This window comes from Zalophus californianus, chromosome 1, assembly GCF_009762305.2.
Source record: "Zalophus californianus isolate mZalCal1 chromosome 1, mZalCal1.pri.v2, whole genome shotgun sequence".
Classification (NCBI taxonomy): domain Eukaryota; kingdom Metazoa; phylum Chordata; class Mammalia; order Carnivora; family Otariidae; genus Zalophus; species Zalophus californianus.
The window spans coordinates 69,677,743-69,696,413 of NC_045595.1; the positions used below are offsets into that span (position 1 = coordinate 69,677,743).

The following is an 18,671-nucleotide window of genomic DNA, read 5'->3' on the forward strand; positions in this document are numbered from 1 at the left end:
AAAACCTATCATGGGGCGCCTGGGTGGCTCAGTTGGTTAAGTGACCAACTCAGGTCATGATCTCAGCATTCTGGGATCGAGCCCCGAGTTGGGCTCCACGCTCAGTGGGGAGTCTGCTTGAGGATTCTCTTTCTCTCTCCCTCTGACCCTCCCTGCTCTCTCTCTAAAATAAATAAATAAATCTTAAAAAAAAAAAAAAACTGTATCATTATATTGCAACCAACTGCTTACATTCTGATGTTCGGTGCAGACTGCCATCCCAACCTGACCGCAGAAGGTCATCTGCTCAATGGCCAAGGAAGACGTGGTTAACGCGAAACATATAAACCAACCTACATACTACATCTCAGGCAAAATGAAGAAAAATTTTTAAAAACAATGATCTCTTGTTAAGTTTGAAAATGCCTATTTTAATTGAAGGAGAAGGTGGCTGTAGCATAATTTCTTATAGCAACTTTATCTAGTTATAAAACTCATGTAGGATGTACACTTCAAGATAAAGGTATAAGAATTAATGGCAGAAAACACACCTGCAGTTTTGGGAGTCTTTCCCACAGTACCCAAGTTCAAATACTGAACGTCAGAAACCTGGGGGGGGTCTCGTGTTAGAAAAGGTAATGATGCCGTGGCCTCTATTTTGATGGCTCAGAGGCTTTTATGCTCACCACTGCTGTGGGGATTCTAGGGCTGGGTTTTTATATTTTGCAGTTACTATAAGTACAGCAATTTTCCAAAAACAGAAGTCCTGGGCAATGCTACCTGCCCTTTTGTATTCTTTCCTGTCAATCTAAGGCAGAGTATGGGTTATTTCAGGAATATAGGCTGCCCAGTGAAGGTCAGGATAACTCCTGCCAAAAAGAGGTCAACCTCTAGAGAGGAATCCAGATGATGCGGTTTTAAAGCAAGCAAGCTAGTGAGCCATATCATTACCAGCCCGTAGGAGGGGCTGGCTTAGCCAGGGCAGGACAGCAATGGTACAGACGAACTCTCTGGATAAATTTGTCCTTAAATCTATGTCCTACCAGACGTGGTCTGTTCTTGGTTAGAATAAGGAAAGGCAGAAAATATACTGCATTTGTTAACAATTAGCTTGCTTTCCTACACAAATATTCATCAAATCCCTCCTCTGCACCAGACCCAAAAGTAAAGCTGAAGAAGGGATATCTAAGTCAAGAGCTGAAAGCTGAGGAACAGTCAAGTAGAAGGAGGAGGAGCATGTTCTAGACAGGGAAATCAAAGTACATTTAAAGAACTGAAAAAAGCTGGGGTACAAAACACAGAGTAGGACAAAGAGAGTCAAGAGACAAGGCTAGAAACTAAATGTCAGATCATACATGGTTCTGTAAATCTGTTAAGTTAGAGATTATCCATGAATAATGGGGGATCATTGAAAGGTTTGAAGTCAATGAGTGACAAGATGAGTCTTGCATTTTAGAGAAAGCATGATGCTTCCACTGTGCAGAAGAGAGTGGGCAGGGCAAGAGCAGGCCTTGAGAGAGGCCCCCGGGACCCTGCAAGCACAAGATGGTGGTGGTCTTCATGACACCGTCCATGGGAATGAAGAGAAAGGACAGTCTGTGATGAGTTTTGGTGGCTTGACAGAATAGGGCAGGATGGCACAGGAAAAGAGGGCAAGATGATGCCTGCATTCTTGATGGGCAACTGCAGGGAAATGAATTTCATTCTCTGACACAGGACGTAAGAAGAGAAACAGTTTTAAGGAGGTGATTATGGGTTTGTTTTAACCCTGTAGTATCTGAGGTGTTTATGGTGCATCCAGTGGAAATGCCCAGCAGACAGACGGGCAGTGGTTAACTGGAAAGAGGGATATCCCTATTAAATGGGGCAGTAACTCCTTAGAGCAGCTGCTTAGTAGAGAACTATCAAGATGCCCAACCTCTTGGGTTTGACCTGCAACTGGACTACTCAGTACTTCTGGCCTCCAACACCATAAACCATAATCACCATAAACTATCATTTAGATTTCAGACCACTGACTATGAAGAGAAAGAACAGACAAGTCCAAGTCCATTTCTGTTTAAAGAGAAAAATCTACTTGGTTCTTTCTTTTTTTTTTTTTCTTATCCAGGATTAATTTAATTTTAAAAACAAATACAAGCTATCAATTCACTCTTCTCAACTCAACTGGACAGTCTACCTGTGGTATAACTGTCAGGTAAAAACATAAACATCTTTACAACTTGGTGGTCCCAAGTTTTTTAAAAAACCATTTCACAGAAAGGAAAGAAATATGAAAACAGCTCAAGAAATACACTAACAAGCAAAAATATATGGGGGATAGAGGAACACATGGTTTTGACTTAACTGAAGAAACTGAGAGGAGACTGGTCTACATAGGAAAATGTGCATCCTGGAAAGTCAGGTGGGAAAATTTTAGAATAGGAATTTATGACTTGAATCTCCCCCATTTCCTGAGTAAAAATGACATCTTGTGGTATTTATACTTCATGGCTCAGACACCTACCTCACTTGGCTCTACTCCTTCCTTACTTTAGCCTTTACTTAAAGGAGTCTGAAAAACTTGGGGATATAGCCTAAGAAGAAAAATAACCACACATAATATTCCCCTTTCTGTGGCTACTTGAGACCTTTGTTACTAGAAAATTCCTAAGGAAAATTTAAATATTAAGTCTGTAGCTTTACTGAATCAAGTCCCCCAGTTAATATTTAGAAAACACCCTCTGTTTGGGCTAATAACATTGTTGATGGTACCTATCATAGAGGGATAGCCAAACAAAGTCTGTGTCTCAAAACCAGTGTTAAATCAATTTCAGGGTTGAGAGGGAAAAAAAGGTGAGTCTAAAATCACAAGAAGTGCAGACATATCTAGGACCCTTGTCCTTCTGGATCCACGCTTCCTTCAGGATCTTCATCATTATAAATGTTCTCTGCCATTTGCCACACTTGCATGATACTGTCTTCTGATACAGAACAAATCACCCAAGGTTCACTGGGATTCCAGGAGAAATCAGATATCTTGGCAGTGTGACCACCATGAATAAACAACAATTCTGGTGGCCCATCTTCTGCATCTTCTGGGGATTGTTCCTCTCCAATTTTACTTAAATCCCAGACATTCAGTCTGCGATCAGTACCACTGGAAGTCAAAATAGTCTCATTGTGAGGCGACCACTGAACCTGGAATATTTCATCCTTATGTGATTCAAAGGAATGCAACTTAAGTTTCAGATTTCTCAGATCCCACAAGGCAACAGTCTTGTCAGCTGATCCTGTGGCCAGAATGAACTTGCTATAAGGATTGACAGATAGGCAGTTCACTTCAGCATTGTGAGGATCAACTGAGTGGCTTGGTTTGGAAGTATTGTTTGAACGAGTATCCCAGATCATAAGTTTCTGATCATCAGCAACTGACCCAGAGACTCATGGAGCAAATGACAGGAAACATCTTCTACTACTGCTGTATGTCCTGTAAAGATGGTCTTCGCATTCACCATTTTTCCTTTCTTTGGAACAGCACTGATGTCCCAGAGGCAGATGGTATGGTCGTCTGAAGCACTAAGTAAGTGCCCACTGAGACTTGGGTTCCAAGAAAGTCCATAGCCTTCCTTCTGATGTCCACGAAGACGCAAGTCTGGGTTGCACTCTCCAGAAGGGTCTGGTTTGGAAGGATGTTTTGTATAGTCAAAAACAAGAACATCACTGGATGGAGTCTTTGTTGCAACGATGCAAGGGTTCTGGAGCATATAACGTGCCCGGTTTACTTCTCCTTCATGGTTGATCTTGATTTCTATTTCAATTTTTCCACTAACTGAGCCAAAACCTCCAAATTCTCCTTTCTCACTGTCGTAGTGTGAGGCATCAAACTGAGCATCGTCGTTAGGGAGCTGCACACTGGCTATCACAAGATGGTTTTGTTCATCTGACGTGTGTGTTCCCAGGACAAGTCGATGAATGCTGAAGTCTTTCCCTTCCAGTCTGGTTACATCTGGAAGCCACTGTGCAGTTAGGCTAGGCCACTCCAGAGCATTGGGTCATCACCAAATCGTAAAGAAAAGGGTGTTCTTTTTCCATATTTTGTACTCTCTGTTGATCACATGTTCTTCTACTGCGTCATCAAAGGCTGCTTCCTTGTCGGCCATGGCGGGCAGGCCTACTTGGTTATTTCTTGAGAAAAATTAGAAACTGAAAAAAAGAAACTTTTCCCCCTATACTTAGTGGGGCACAATTTTTTAAATTGCACAGTGACGTCAGAAACATGAACTGGTAAGTATCATGTTGATATTGGCTTAAATGTTGTTACTGGCAGAATCATTAACTGCTCGGGAGATGGCTCAGGTCCCTACTCATCTAGCACAGGAGGGAGCTCACATTCTGATGTTCGGTGCAGACTGCCATCCCAACCTGACTGCAGAAGGTCATCTGCTCAATGGCCAAGGAAGGCATGGTTAACGTGAAACATATAAACCAAGCTACATACTGCATCTCAGGCAAAATGAAGGAAAATTTTTTAAAAACAATGATCTCTTAAGTTTGAAAATGCCTATTTTAATTGAAGAAGAAGGAGGCTGTAGCATAATTTCTTATAGCAACTTTATCTAGTTATAAAACTCATGTAGGATGTACAGCATAGCTTCTCATTTCCTCTTCTTAAATAAAATATTTAATTCAAACAATTACCTTGCTTTATTTTTTTTTTTTCAGGAGACACGGTCAATTGGTTATACCTTTATTAGCCAGATCTTATACTATGTTCCAACTGAGGGTTCAAAGATCCCCCTGAAACTGAATGGGAAGAAATCAGAGAGGGGGACAAACCATGACAGACTCTTGACTCTGGGAAACAAACTGAGGGTTGCTGGAGGGTAGGTGGGTGGGGGGATGGGGTAACTGGGTGATGGGCATTAAAGAGGGCATGTGATGTGATGAGCACTGGGTGTTGTATGCAACTGATGAATTATTGAACACTACATCAAAAACGATGTACTACATGTTGGCTAATTGAAAAAACAAAACAAAACAAAACAAAGATCTTCCTGAAACTGTGAACTGTGCACAGAACCTGGCATATATGTGAGTCTACACATTTTTCTGGGAAGAGAATCTAGAACCCTCAGATTCTTAAAGCAGTTTACATTCAAAACAGACTAAGAATCACTGTCTTTTATCTACCTTCCACTATGATTCTACTACAGTGTATAGTAAAAATATAGGGCATAAATTAGGGGTTGACAGGTTTTCTCTTCTCTTAAGGATATGTTTTCTTTCGTAGGACCATAATCTGGAAAGAACCTCAAAAGCTAACAAGTTCATCCACCTACCTTTAGGCGAAATACCTCCAAAATTACCCAAGTCAGATGAAAACTGCAAGTCTGTTTATTTCTCCCTATGGGAAAGCAATTCCAGCACCTCATTCTGTAACCTATTACATTTTTTAACAACCACTATAAAATTTATCTTTGGTCTGTATGTGCTCTAGTTTAGGTCCTAAATTGCCTTATTACTATTTTTCTTCACTTTATACACAGCTATAAGTGTGTGTTAATCTTTTCCAGGGAAGATATATTGCAGTGTTCTTGTCACAGGCCATTTTTAAAACCAGTGACTGTGGTGATCAATATTGTATACATACAACACAGCTCACACAGGTTAGGCAGACGTCTGGCCATATACTAGAACATGAGTGTGATCAAGTTACTAGTAACAAGAGTTCAGAGTCTCAAAGAGCTGGGGAAAATCTCTCAGATGACCCAGTGCAGGAAGAAGAGGCTCTCCTGCTGCTTCTGTCAGTCAGAGGCATGAATGTGAGGCATCTGGTGGAGATCCGACCTAACCATGGGCCCAGAATGTGTGGCCACCTCAGCAACCCTCAGCCTTAGCCTGACCTGTGATTATGGTCCTGTTGCCCTCCCCAAGGGACACTGTGCCCTCCAGCCCTCCCATATACACTGGCCACCTGACTCCCCCTACTCATCTGCCTTTTGCATAGCTTTGTTTCCTGTGGTCCTCTCTCTATGAATACTGGGCACCCCAGTCCTCCCACCTCCAGTGGCTTTCCTGGGGACAGTGCACCCCTTCTGGACCAGGAACCCCAGCAAACTTGTCCACTGTCCCGTGGGTTGCCTTCCCCAATAAGGTCTGACCCACAGCCCCAGCACAGGGGTGCCCCCGATCAAGTCTGTCCTTCCTTGAGTACTCTCTCTAAGGTACTTAAGGTACCTTAGAGAGTTCTTTGTAAATCTTATGGTTACTCTTTTTTCAAGGCTAATGATGTTTTACATTAAAATTCTCCTATTTAAATCACTGTGTGGTTTCTCCCTTCTGATTGGACCCAGACTGAAATAATCACAATGAAAACTTATTCTTTGATTACTGTCATGGATTGTATTGGCTAACAGTGCATCTTCTATTCTTATTTTTCCTTCTAGTTTAACTGTATTGTGCTTAAAGAATGTGGACTATACAATTCCAACTTACTGGAATTTTTTGATGTCCTTTTAACATAATGCATGGCCCACTTTTTTTTTTTTTTAGACTTTTTATTTATTTATTTGACAGAGAGAGAGACAGCGAGAGAGGGAACACAAGCAGGGGGAGTGGGAGAGGGAGAAGCAGGCTCTCCGCTGAGCAGGGAGCCTGATGTGGGGCTCGATCCCAGGACCCCGGTATCATGACCTAAGCCAAAGGCAGACGCTTAATGACTGAGCCACCCAGGCACCCCGCATGGCCCACTTTTTAAAGATGTTTCTGAAAACTGAAAAATTAGTTTCTGTTTTCAGGGTACAATCTTATTAAAATATTTATACCCTTCATATAGGGGTCAGCAAACTTTTTCTGTGAAGAGCCAGATAGTAAATACTATAGACTTGTGAGCTATAAGGTCTGTGTTGTAACTCCTCAACTCTTATCAAGGAACAAAAGCAGCCACAGACAATATGTAAACAAAGGGTCTGTGTGGCTATATTCAATTTATTTACAAAAATAGGCAGTGTGGGGGTAGGGGGCACCTGGGTGGCTCAGTTGCTTGAGCATCGACTCTTGACTTCAGCTCAGGTCATGATCTCAGGGTGCTGGGATCAGCCCTGCGACAGGCTCTGTGCTCAGTGGGGAGTCTGCTGGAGATTTTCTCTCTCCCCATCTCCCTCTGCCCCTCGGAGCGTACACTCTCTCCCTCTCAAATAAATAATCTTTTAAATAATAAAATAAAAAAATAAAAAACTTTACAAATAGGCAGTGGGCTAGAGTTAGCCCACAGGCCATAGTTTATCGACCCCTGCTCTACATCATTATTTTTATCTACTTTGTCTGTAAAGCAATGAGAAAGAGGAGTTAAATCTCTCAATACTACTGTGTTTTTTGGATTTCCTCCTGAGTGTTTTTGGTCCTTTGTTTATATAGTTCTATGCTCTAAAATTCGACACAAAAAGGTTCATAGTTATTATGTTCTCCTGTGAATTTTATTCCTTATCATTGTAGAATTTCCTTTGTTCTGTTGAAAGTTTTTTTGGTACATTAAACCTTACAGTTAATATTAAAAAATATTTAGAAAGAAAATATAAAATAAGAATAAAATTAAGATCAAAGAGAAGTTTAACAATAAATCCAATTGGAATAAATTTACCTATTAAAAGAAAGCAAATCTAAGAATGTGGCAAATACCAAAACCTGGTCTGTAAGATAGATGTGAAAAAGAGTGTCCCAGAACTTTTACCTATAATGGATTCTGCATCTGTCTTTCCTTTTTATTGTATTTGAGAGTGTGTGTGTGTGGGGAGGAGCAGAGGGGGAGGGAGAGGGACAAGCAGACTCTGTGCTGAGCACAGAGCCCGACAGTGGGGCTTATCCCAGGACCCCGAGATCATGACCTGAGCTGAAACCAAGAGTCAGACGCTCAACTGACTGAGCCACCCAGGCACCTCTGCATCTGTCCTTCTTAAGACAGTCTTTATCTGTCTTTTTAAATCTTTCTCTATAAATATAACTATTATCCAATATATCACATATTGCATCAATTTATATATATGCATATAGATTTTTTTAATTTGATATCATTTTGAGTCTCTTATATAAGAGAGTCTAGTTTGTGTCAGTCTCTCCTCTGTTCACTGGAGCCTCATCTGTTTCCTGCCCTTGGCCTAAGAGACAGCTGGCTATGTGGGTTCAGCCCCCACACTCTGAGCTAGAGCAGCTAGGGTTCTGTTTTCCACATAGCTTCAGGCAATAGATTTTCTATACCAAATATCCTTCCACTTTGGGGTTTGGGGATGTTCCCTGGGGTTGGGGGATGTTCCCTTACTTCATTGTGAGCCCACTGCCACTTTTTTTGTGACTGCTCTACTTCACATATGCCATTATTTAATGTAACCCAGAGTTGATGGATTTTCCCCTCTTTCTTTTTCACCCCATTGAACCAAACCTTTATTTGCTAAATATAATTAAGTCTAAGGAATTTTTCATCCAAATTGCATTTGCCTTTCCTTAAAAGCCACAAAGCAGAAAAAGACAAATCCTAGCAGCTTTGAGAGAACTGAAGGTCTGTCTCTGCGAGGAACCAGACCTAAGTTCCCGGGGGTTACAGGGATCCCCAGTCCTTGGATCCCCAAATCTGGAGAGGTTTTCAGGAGTCTTCATGGAATTTCATCAACCCACCCTCTGGCTGGCTGCTCTGTAGGAATCATGTGTCAAGCACTGGGTCCCCTTCAAGTTTGGGTAAAATTGTTTAGTTGGTCCAAACTCCAAGTTTCTGCAGGGCTGTTTCCATCTTTTCGGTGGTCTTGTGTCATCTTGTCTTCACTTCACTTTACTTACTTCCTTCTATCTCTGTGGAGATTTAGGGGAGTATGCTCTAGATCTGTGTGCCTGCTTCTGCATTCCTCGGGAGTCCTGCATGCCAAGTACAAGTCTAAAACATCTTTTTGAGAGAGAACTGGCCTCCATAACCATTTCTTCTTCCTTCTTGGAATTCATTTCTCGAATTTCCTACCTCCCATTAAGACGGCTTTGAGATTCTGCCTTAAATACCTATTGAAATGAATAAGCCATCTAGTTTTAAAATGAAGGAGAAATTTAGTGTTTCTAGGCCAAATAATCTTCTGACATTTCTCTTGGTTCCAGCTTTGAAAAGAAGTAAAATGGTATAGAAATTCAAGGCATCATGAAATTCAAGTAAAATCACTTTCACCTCAGCAGTGTTCTGAGAGACACACCACCAGGTGAGCTCTTACCAGTGGGATGAGCAGGCTAATGAGGTCTGTCAGAGGTTTGCTGAGCAGCAGCAGATCCTCGGCGGCTTGAGTGTCCCCTCCTGAGCCAGACTTCTGTGCCTTGAGAGAGGACGAGACAAGGGGCGGGGGGGTTGCTGGTGATTAGTCAGTTTGGCCAGAGGAGACAGATCCACTCAGTCCAGGAGAGGAAGGGGGCTGAGGAAGCAATCCCCCGTGGCCCCCTGAGGAGAGGTCACGCCTTGTTATAACAGGACAAGGGGCGCAAACAATGCCACTGCCTCCAGCTCAGGCTACAGAGGCCCACCCGGACGGCCCACAGATAAAGCAAGACCAAGGCTGTCCTTGAAAGAATGATGTTGATGTTCATGTACTGGGGGGGGGGGGGGGACTCTCTCTCTCTTTCCAACCATGCTGGCATGGGGTGCTGCTACCCCCATCTTTTGGGTGAGAAAACTGAAGTTCGGAGAAGTAGTTTGTCGAAAGCCCCACAGACAATGAGTGCCAAAGCCAGACCCCAAATCACAGATGCTCGTTTCTTGCGGGCATTTTTATGCACATTATCTGAAGCTACTATCATTGTATAATGCTGCTCTGCTTTCCTTCTCTGTACGCATGCACGTGCTTGAATACCATCTAGAAGGTTGGTCCAACATACCAGCACACGGACAGGCCTCAGACACAGGTCTCCGTTGCCGAGACAGGACAGGCTTAAGTTGCATTGGAAAAAGAAAATGAGAAGCAAGTGGTTCTACTCTTAAGTGTGTCTGCTCTCAGGAGTTTTATGGGACTGTTTAATCTCTACTATAAGGGATGAATAATTTTATACTGAAAAAAGGCACTGACTAGTGTGTTTGCTACAGTATATACACATTTCATTCACACACTTCTTCGCTGTTTTTAATTTCACTCAGAAGAAACCAAACCTCTTGTACGGACTGACCTCTGCCAGAGCCTTCAGAGCCGGCTGCAGACTGCCTGTCTCGGGTTATTAGCCTGGACTCTAGGACCCTTCTCATGAAGGCCCTGTTCCTTCTGGACAGAACTTGAGCTGCCTGCTTTCTCTGGCTCAGAGGGACTTGCACCTCTCGATAGCCAAGGGGAACCACCATAATCGTAGCATGGAGCTTCCCTCTCTCCTCCCCACCCCCACCTCCAATCTTCCCAACTGATTTTACCAGAAAGGTAGAATTTCCTCCAGAAAACAAATGTGCGGCACTACCCCAGAGGTCTGAACCCTTCAGACTCTTGGCTGCTGATTCCGGCTTCAGAAGCACAGTGCAAGATAGGAGCACTGGGTGTTATGCACAAACAATGAATCATGGAACACTACATCAAAAACTAATAATGTGATGTATGGTGATTAACATAACATAATAAAAAAATAAATTAAAAAAAAAGAATACTGGCCTTTTCACATGAACACATTATTCTTTAGAGCAAATGGATTCTCTCTTGGGGAAGATAAGGCAGTCTTGCAAACCAGCACCTGGACCGAGAGGGGGGCATGATATGATGTCACCGCTTCCTTACCAAACCCACAGAGGCAAGCAGATGGGGCCACAAAAGCAAGTGCACACTGTAGGACTCTCCCACCAGGACATCCAGTGTCCTCCATAGCCTCTAAATCCACATAGCCATTTGTTATTGTTACCAAGAAGCAGCCAGACCCTCCCCACCAGTATTCAGGTACCACCTCCTTGCAAAGCTGCCAAGGGTTCCAGAAAGAGAATGCTGCCTCTCTGCACAACCAAGAACTTCACAACTGGAATGCACTAGAAACTCCTCTCCTTACAAAAATATGGGACTGCAGTGGAAGCTCTGTGCACAGAGGGATCCCAGCAGGGTTTCCCACAGGAAGAAAAACAGAAGCTGAGCAACAATTTCTGGGGCCCAAGTTCACCTCTTCTCTCAGTCTATCTCCAGGTCCCTAATGTCACCACTCCCTAAAGGCAGCCCTTGATACCCACATCCATGGCCCACTGTCTGCATTTCGTAAAGGGCCCTTTCTGCAGCAAGGATTCTCTTTTCTGCTATGACACTGCTATTGTCCTCTCCATTCAGGCCCTCTGCCCTTGCCTCTGGTCTACAATTCACTTTCCCCCATCACGGCCATATGGTAACTGACCCCACTCCCAGCCATCCAGTGTTCTTGACCCACTCAGTTATGGTCTAAGCAAGAGATGGTAGACTGCACGAGGGAGGCAGCAGTAGGGTTTGAGAGAAGTGGCTGGACTTACTAGATATTTAAGGTAAAATCTACATTATTGGAGGACAGATTAGATATGGAGTATGAAAAAAAGAAAAATTTTAAGGGTGACTCCTGGGCTTCTAGTATATATAGCAAGAGGAAAGTGATCAGCCTTGCTGGGGAGGCAAATCCCAAGCTGAGCTTTGGACGTGTTGAACTTGAGGTGACAATGGGGGGGTTCTAGTGATTATTTGGAGAAAGCTGTTGGATCTCTAAGGGTGGATTTCCTGGGAGGACTCTGGGTAGAAATATAAACTTAATAGTCTTAAACATATAAAACATGGGAATGTCAACTTATGAGCCATCTTTAATATTAAATGGCAACAGAGCATTACTCAAAATGAGATAAAGGAGTACAGTGTTCAAAAAATGAAAATAAACAAAAGGCCAGGCAAATAGAGTTCTATTCTATCTAGCACTGCTACATGAATCTAGTGCATGCAGGTAGGTACTCAAGAGAGGTTTGTTAAATAAATACAGAGGTGGGGCGCCTGGGTGGCTCAGTTGGTTAAGCAACTGCCTTCAGCTCAGGTCACGATCTCAGAGCCCTGGGATAGAGCCCCAGGTCAGGTTCCCCACTCAGTGGGGAGTGTGCTTCTCCCTCTGCTCCTCCCCCCACAACTAATGCTCTCTCTCTCTCTCAAATTAATAAATAAAATATGTTTTAAAAATTGAAAAAAAAAAAAACATGGAGGGAAGGCAGCCGTGGAGAACAAGAGCAGTCAATTCTGCAGGTAGCTACTGTCTGATGTCCCCACAATGGGGCCCAACCCGCAATGGTGGCACCCGGACCAGTTCAGCACTCCCTGTGCTCCCCGGTCACCACCATGTGAGTTCTCACAATGCGCAGATGACACAATTCAGTCCCCACTCTGTAGGCTCGCACTGCCTGCTCCATAGCATAGCGTGCTTACACACAACTGTGCTAAAGGTAGAGTGTAAAAGTAGAGGTGGACACAATTTGGGTGGTGGGGGCAAGTAAGAGAAGACGACATGTGACTTTGTTGTTTCCATGGTGGGAAGGAGGTCTACAGGGAAGAGGGTGGAGAACAGCGTTGCAGGGGCTGGGAACCACAGAAGGAAAAGGCATGGCAGTGAAAGACTGAGAGCCGACTGTTCGCCATGGGAGTGGTCAGCACAGAGGCCGGGCACATCAGGCGGGAAGGCACCCTGGGGCTGGATCATACCGGGCCTTGAATGTCTCACCAACAAGTAGAAGATCCCATCACAGACAACGAGATGTCACTGACGTTTGCCACGGAAGGGAGAGGCATGGAGAAGACTACGAGCGATGGCAGAAAAATCTCCCTTGCATTTGGCGGCCAGGTAGAGGGTAGCCGATGGGCATGAGCAAGGGGAACACCACAGAGGAGTCAAACTGGATCATTTCAACAGACTTGTGTCCACATTCCAGTCTTTCAGCAACACCAGCATGTTTGCAGAGAAACAGCAGTTTAACGGTCCCACGATCACAAGAGCAGTGGAAAAAGGTCCCCCATCACTTCACAAATGATAGTCAAGGCCCAGACGGGGTGGGGGGGGCGGTGAGGGGACCTGAATTTAAATATTGAAGTGGGCTTCCCGAGCCCCCAAACTCAGTTAGGTTCTCTTCGCCCACGTTCACCCTGCAGCACCCTGTACCTCACAGCAGCTGCGTGCTCACAGATGTAATGGGATGATGATTTCCTTGTCATTTGTGTAGCGACGGTCTTCCTTCAGAAACCGCGAGCTCCCCGAGCACTAACACCCTTCCCTCTCTAGATCCCTGCCGAAATCTCAGTACCCAGCTGTGTTCCAGGCTAATAAGTACAGAAATAAACCGTAAATTAAGTATTTCATAAGCCTGCCAGGAGTCAGTTCAGTCAGGAGCCATGGCCTGAGCAGCCTCCCACGCGCCAGGACACGGACCTGAGGAAGTCATGGTCCACAGGAAGCCTTCTGTAAACAAGAATGTGAGGGGAGCACTTCTCTTCTTCTGTTAATGATACAGTGACCATTTAGTGCTGACCTTCCCTGGGCCATATATACACACACACACAAGGCACTACCTATTTACATCTACTCACATGTATCTTCTTCTCTCATTTAAGTCATACGATGACCCAGCAGAGCAGTTTTTATCATTTCTACTCTGCATATGAGGAAACCAATATTAGGCAGGTGAAGAAGCTTGCCCAAGGTCATACAGGTAGAAAGTGGTGTGGCTGGGATTTGCATCCAAAGTCCATCCCACACGAGTGAGTCTGGAGCATGTACTTGTCTTTGCTTCCACATCTCTCCCACACAACCCTCAGGTTACACCAGGACTGATTTTGAATCACAAGGCATGTTAGGGGCAGGGACTGAACTCCTGCTTCTAACACCCACCTTCCCACGGTCCCCGCCTCCCTAGCACACATTCTTACATGATATCACTCTCCTCCCTGAAAAAGAAAAGCAAAGCACTTATCATTTAAACACTGGCAACCCTCAACTCTGCTGCTTGACAGTCATTCCTGTTAAAAGTAGATCAGGTCTTGAATGCAGAAGAATCCCCAGGGTGGAGCATGTTTATATATTTTCTTTTTACTTTATTTTTTTAAGATTTTATTTTTTTTAATTTTAATTTTTTCATTTTGAAAAGATTTTTTAATTTATTTATTTGAGAGAGAGCAAGCAGCCAGAGGGAGAAGGGGATGGAGAAGCAGACACCCCGCTGAGCAGAGAACCTGAAGTGGGGCTCGATCCCAGGATCCCAAGATCACAACTGCAGCTGAAGGCAGATGCTTAACTGACTGAGCCATCCAGATGTCCCAAGATTATTTGAAAGAAAGTGAGAGAGAAAGAGCATGAGCAGGGTGAGGGGCAGAGGGAGAAACAGACTCTTTGATGAGCAGGGAGCCCTAAGCGGGGCTTGATCCCAGGACTCCAGGATCATGACCTGAGCTGAAGGCAGACGTTCAACCAACTGAGCCACCCAGGTGCCCCTGGAGCATGTTTATAAATGGAAGAGGTGACCTTAGGTTTGGAAAGTACTTCTAGCTCCCTGTTCTAGGAGGATGTGTCTTTGATACACATGCAATTTCTTTTCCCAGCCCTTTCCCCTAATTCTGTCTCCAAGGACTCCATCTCTTTCAGATTGACACGGTATATGAAGATCAAAGTCGGTAGTCAAGGCCAAAAGCAATACATGGCAGGTATTCAGGGGAAGATTTAGAAAGATGTTAGCAGTAAAATATACAGTGGTGTGGAAGAAATGAAAAAGTAAGACACAGTGATCTATCAGTACACTAGAACATTAAAAAAAAAAAGAATTAGAAAATATTTTGTATTAAGGAGTTTTCTTTTAAAATCCTTGAATATCTCTCTAAATCACTTGTAATAAAAGGATTTCTATTGTTCTGGAATTTTTAAACTTCTGATCCTTTTTATCTACAATCTACAAAACATAATCTTTTACAGATTGATATCATCAAAGCATCTTGCAAGAGTACCTATCGATGGCGCCTTGAAGAATTACCTAAAACCCCTGTCAAAACTGAAATAAGAAACAACATTCTCTGAAAAAAACACCAGGAAAGAGAGGAAAAGTGAAGAGAAATTTGTAACTCAGGATTGCATAAGTACTTAACAGTGCTCGGTTAGCTTGCAATTCTTATAGATGAGCAAATAAAAACAACCAGGTAGTTTGAAGGCCACTTCTATCTACCGGCTTTACAAGTTTGGGTTAAACACTAACTATCATGTTTACTAGGGGATCTTGGAATCATTTATTAAACCACACTGGACAAGCTAAACACTGACCAGCTCAATTGGGGATAAAAGATACCATTTATCAGAATGAAGAATAACAGAATAAACCAGAGTCTAGGGAATCATTCTTGGCTCAGCTACTATGACTCGTGGCAAAGTATCAAACAGCTTGGTTTCAACTTGAGCTTCTGCATCTCTCCAAGCCAGGATGCTACCATTTGATGTATATACCTCTTGCAATTTTACCAGGATTTTAAATATAAAATGAGTTCATCTTGGCTGTATGCTTTCACATAATCTAAGTATCAGCAGACTCAGTTGGTTAAATGAAATAGGCATGTGTAGGCACCTAACACCCAACACAGAAAGCACTCAATAAACCCACATCCCCTTCCTTCCTTACAGCATGATGCAAAGTAAATTCAGGTTATAGTTTGGGATGAATTGACTTTCCCAGTAGACACTGAACACACTTCTAGTCCTCAAAAACTGTCCTGGAATTCCATGTTATTGGTCATAATAGAAAATGAGAAAATTTATGTGTTGTACGTGTATATATAAGTGTGTATAAACGTGTGTTTGTGTGTGTGTGTGTGTGTGTGTGTGTGTGTGCCTAAAATCTCAATCCATTGTCTGTAGCAAGTTAATTCATCCTGTTGAGGGTGGGCTGGAGCGCCATCCCTAGACAGGAAAGATGGCACACTGCAGGGCCGGCCCTAGGGTGCCTGTAAGGCAAACGATCTCCTCCATCAGTAGACTTCCCCGACTAGCTCTTGGCAAGTGTTTCCTTAGGCCTCCCTTGCTTTCCTTTCAGATTGTGTGATCACAGAACGTGTCCTTGACAGTGGTCACCCCAAGATGGCTTATCTCGTAGTCTATAGAATCATATGTTCTTCCTCAAAAATAAAAACATATTAGAGAAAGATCGGGAAGGAGAGAACAAAAGGGAAGGGTGACGTGGTGTAGGGTTAAGACATGGGAGGAGAGGCCCTATACCTGCAGAGCCAGTCGAACGACACTGGATGTGTAGGTCAGCATGCCATGCAGAATATCGAGCAGGGAGAAGAGCAGCGCAGCTGCCATCTTGTTGTTGTTCTTATTGTCCATGTCCAAGCACAGTGTGGCGGTGTCAGTGAAGAGGTCACAGACATGGCGGACCAGACCTGAGCGTAAAAAGGAGAAGGGTAGAACATGCCTTGTAAATTACAAAATAATGTGCCATATAAACCCAATGGAGCAGGCATGTGTATTCTATGCTGCATAAACTTGAAGCAGGCTTTCAATTGTACTCGTACAGGATACCCTCAGGCAGTTTTTAAAAATGCAGGTTTCCAGGCCTCACTCTCAGAGTCTGCTCAGGAGCCTGGGATGTGTTACATAAGCTCCCCAGGTGACTTGATGCAAGTGTTCCCCAAATTACACTTTGAGAAACACAATCCTACATGAACAGGCTTCACAAAGACAGAGGGCTCCCTGACACTGGAAGAAAACATGTTACATATGAACATACTGTCTCCAGGTTCTCTGAGGTTCAGTTCTTCACAGTATGGATCAGGCTCTACATGTGGACCCAGGGGACCCAAGGATCTACAAGTAATCAGGTCATTCCAAGAGGATAAAGCACTGAAGCATTTTTTTCCCACATGTATTCAAAGAAAAAATTTGAAATGTAAGATCAATGATGATTTTAAGAAATCCAAAATTTAGAAATTTCTAACTTCTATCATTTTGTCTCTGCAAACCTCGTATTAAATTAACAGTGAAGTTGGTCTTCAACTTTTAGTTTGATGTAGTCTGTCACAAATAACACATTTGCAAAAGTAGGGGCATTATTATTTATATTTAAGTTGGCATTTTTATTGATACTATTATGTAGCATCATTCTTTGAATTCACATAAATGATTCAGATGTAAATATGGTGAAAATACAACACACAGTGTTAGAAACCTAAAGTGGTGAAGGACCTTTGGCATCAGTAGATCACCTGAATGCTCTAGAAAAACTGAATCTTCAGAAATAAGTATTTTACACAGGAGATGGTAGGAGGAAGCATGGTAAGGAGCTGTATACTAAACTGGACTTTATTGGTCTTGCAATCCATTTGGCCCTAATTTTCAGATGATCAATTGGATGGAAACTCTGCCAAGCACAGCCATCCAAGCTTTGGTATCTCTCCCAAACAATGCCATTGTCACTTCCAGTAAAGCAACCAAGTTCTCCTAGACAAGTGAGGAATAATTCTTAGACTTCAAAAGTAATTAATTTTGTCACTAAAGGCAGGGAGAAACCAAAATTATAGAGGTCTCAAAGTTGTACTCCTTGTGGCAAAGAGTGGTACAAGTCACAAAGCTGAAGATAAATATACTTGAAGAGAAGGTAGAATTAACTGTTGGCAAAATGGATCTATGACAAGGTTGGATCGCACATATCATGAACAACACACAGTATAGAAAAGCAATTATTATGACATGTACATGACACCAGAAGGCATTCTCCTCCGAGTGAGGCCGCTCATTCGCACGCCATGAATCAGCACTTTGGCATTCATAAGTTGCAGACAGGGCAGAAGGGCTTTAAAACACAGTGTTTGGTAAATACATGCTACAAGAGGTTTTCCTTTGGGGGTTTAGGATTACTTTGTGACACATCACGTAAAGGGTCAAAGGTGCAGTAGGGTGAGAACTATGTGAACAGCAGAGAAGGACGTGGCTCTTCACAGGGGGAGGCAGACCCCCAGATACCCCTCTCTACATGCTGCTTGACTCAGACTAAACAGCTGGTGAGCAACAGCGAGCGATCTTCCCAATCTTCATTCAGTCTTCAAGGAAAGAGTGCAAACAATGAACGCAATCGGATCCCGGCTGGGACGGGAAGTCTTTCCAGCCTGCTAGGTGAAAAAGCGGGCAACAAATGCCACGTTCTGACTTTACACACTGTCGGGAAGGTGCTCATAGGAGATTAGAAATGAAGCATCACACAAAATATTTCTCCAAAGCAGTGATAATGCCAGCAAGCTCATTAGTAGGATGTCAAGTGGTCTATTCTCAGCCATATATTCAATGCTCTTCATGGCTAGAACTTACACTTCAGGGTCAAAATACACGTTTTTCTCATTTAAACTTCTTATTATGAAAACAAAGAAAGCCACAAGACAGTTCTGTAAAAAGAACTCCCATCACTTTCTTCAATAGTTATCAACACTTTTGACCATCTTTGGTTAATCTATCCCCATGTTATTTTTTAGGATTTTAAAGTAAACACCAGACATCATCTTATTTCTCCTGTAAATACTTCTGTAGAGTCTAACAGATAAAGGTTCTTTTTTTTTAAACATTACCACTTAATAAAATGAAATTTATTTAATATAGGCAATACGCAGCCTATGTTTAAAACTCAGCTGTCTCAAACTGTCTTTTTAAGGATTAATTTGTTGAAATCGGGATACAAACCAGGTCCACACATTCCATTTGGTTGCAGACCTTACATC

At 43.0% G+C, this 18,671-nt stretch overlaps 1 protein-coding gene and 1 pseudogene across 6 annotated transcripts in view; both read right to left on the reverse strand.

The window, feature by feature from the left end:
• ULK4 (unc-51 like kinase 4) overlaps nucleotides 1–18,671 on the reverse strand; it is a 604,302-nt gene that overhangs the window by 166,686 nt on the left and 418,945 nt on the right. For 5 of the 6 annotated variants that reach the window (XM_027585655.2, XM_027585660.2, XM_027585658.2 and 2 more), the window contains 2 exons: nucleotides 16,180–16,346; nucleotides 9,204–9,302 (listed from right to left, as the gene is read on the reverse strand). In XM_027585655.2, the coding sequence (XP_027441456.2) occupies nucleotides 9,204–9,302; nucleotides 16,180–16,346 (266 nt within the window). The remainder of the gene's footprint in view (nucleotides 1–9,203; nucleotides 9,303–16,179; nucleotides 16,347–18,671) is intronic. The other variant, XM_027585659.2, reaches the window with a different exon arrangement.
• On the reverse strand, nucleotides 2,848–4,121 carry LOC113917715 (annotated as a pseudogene).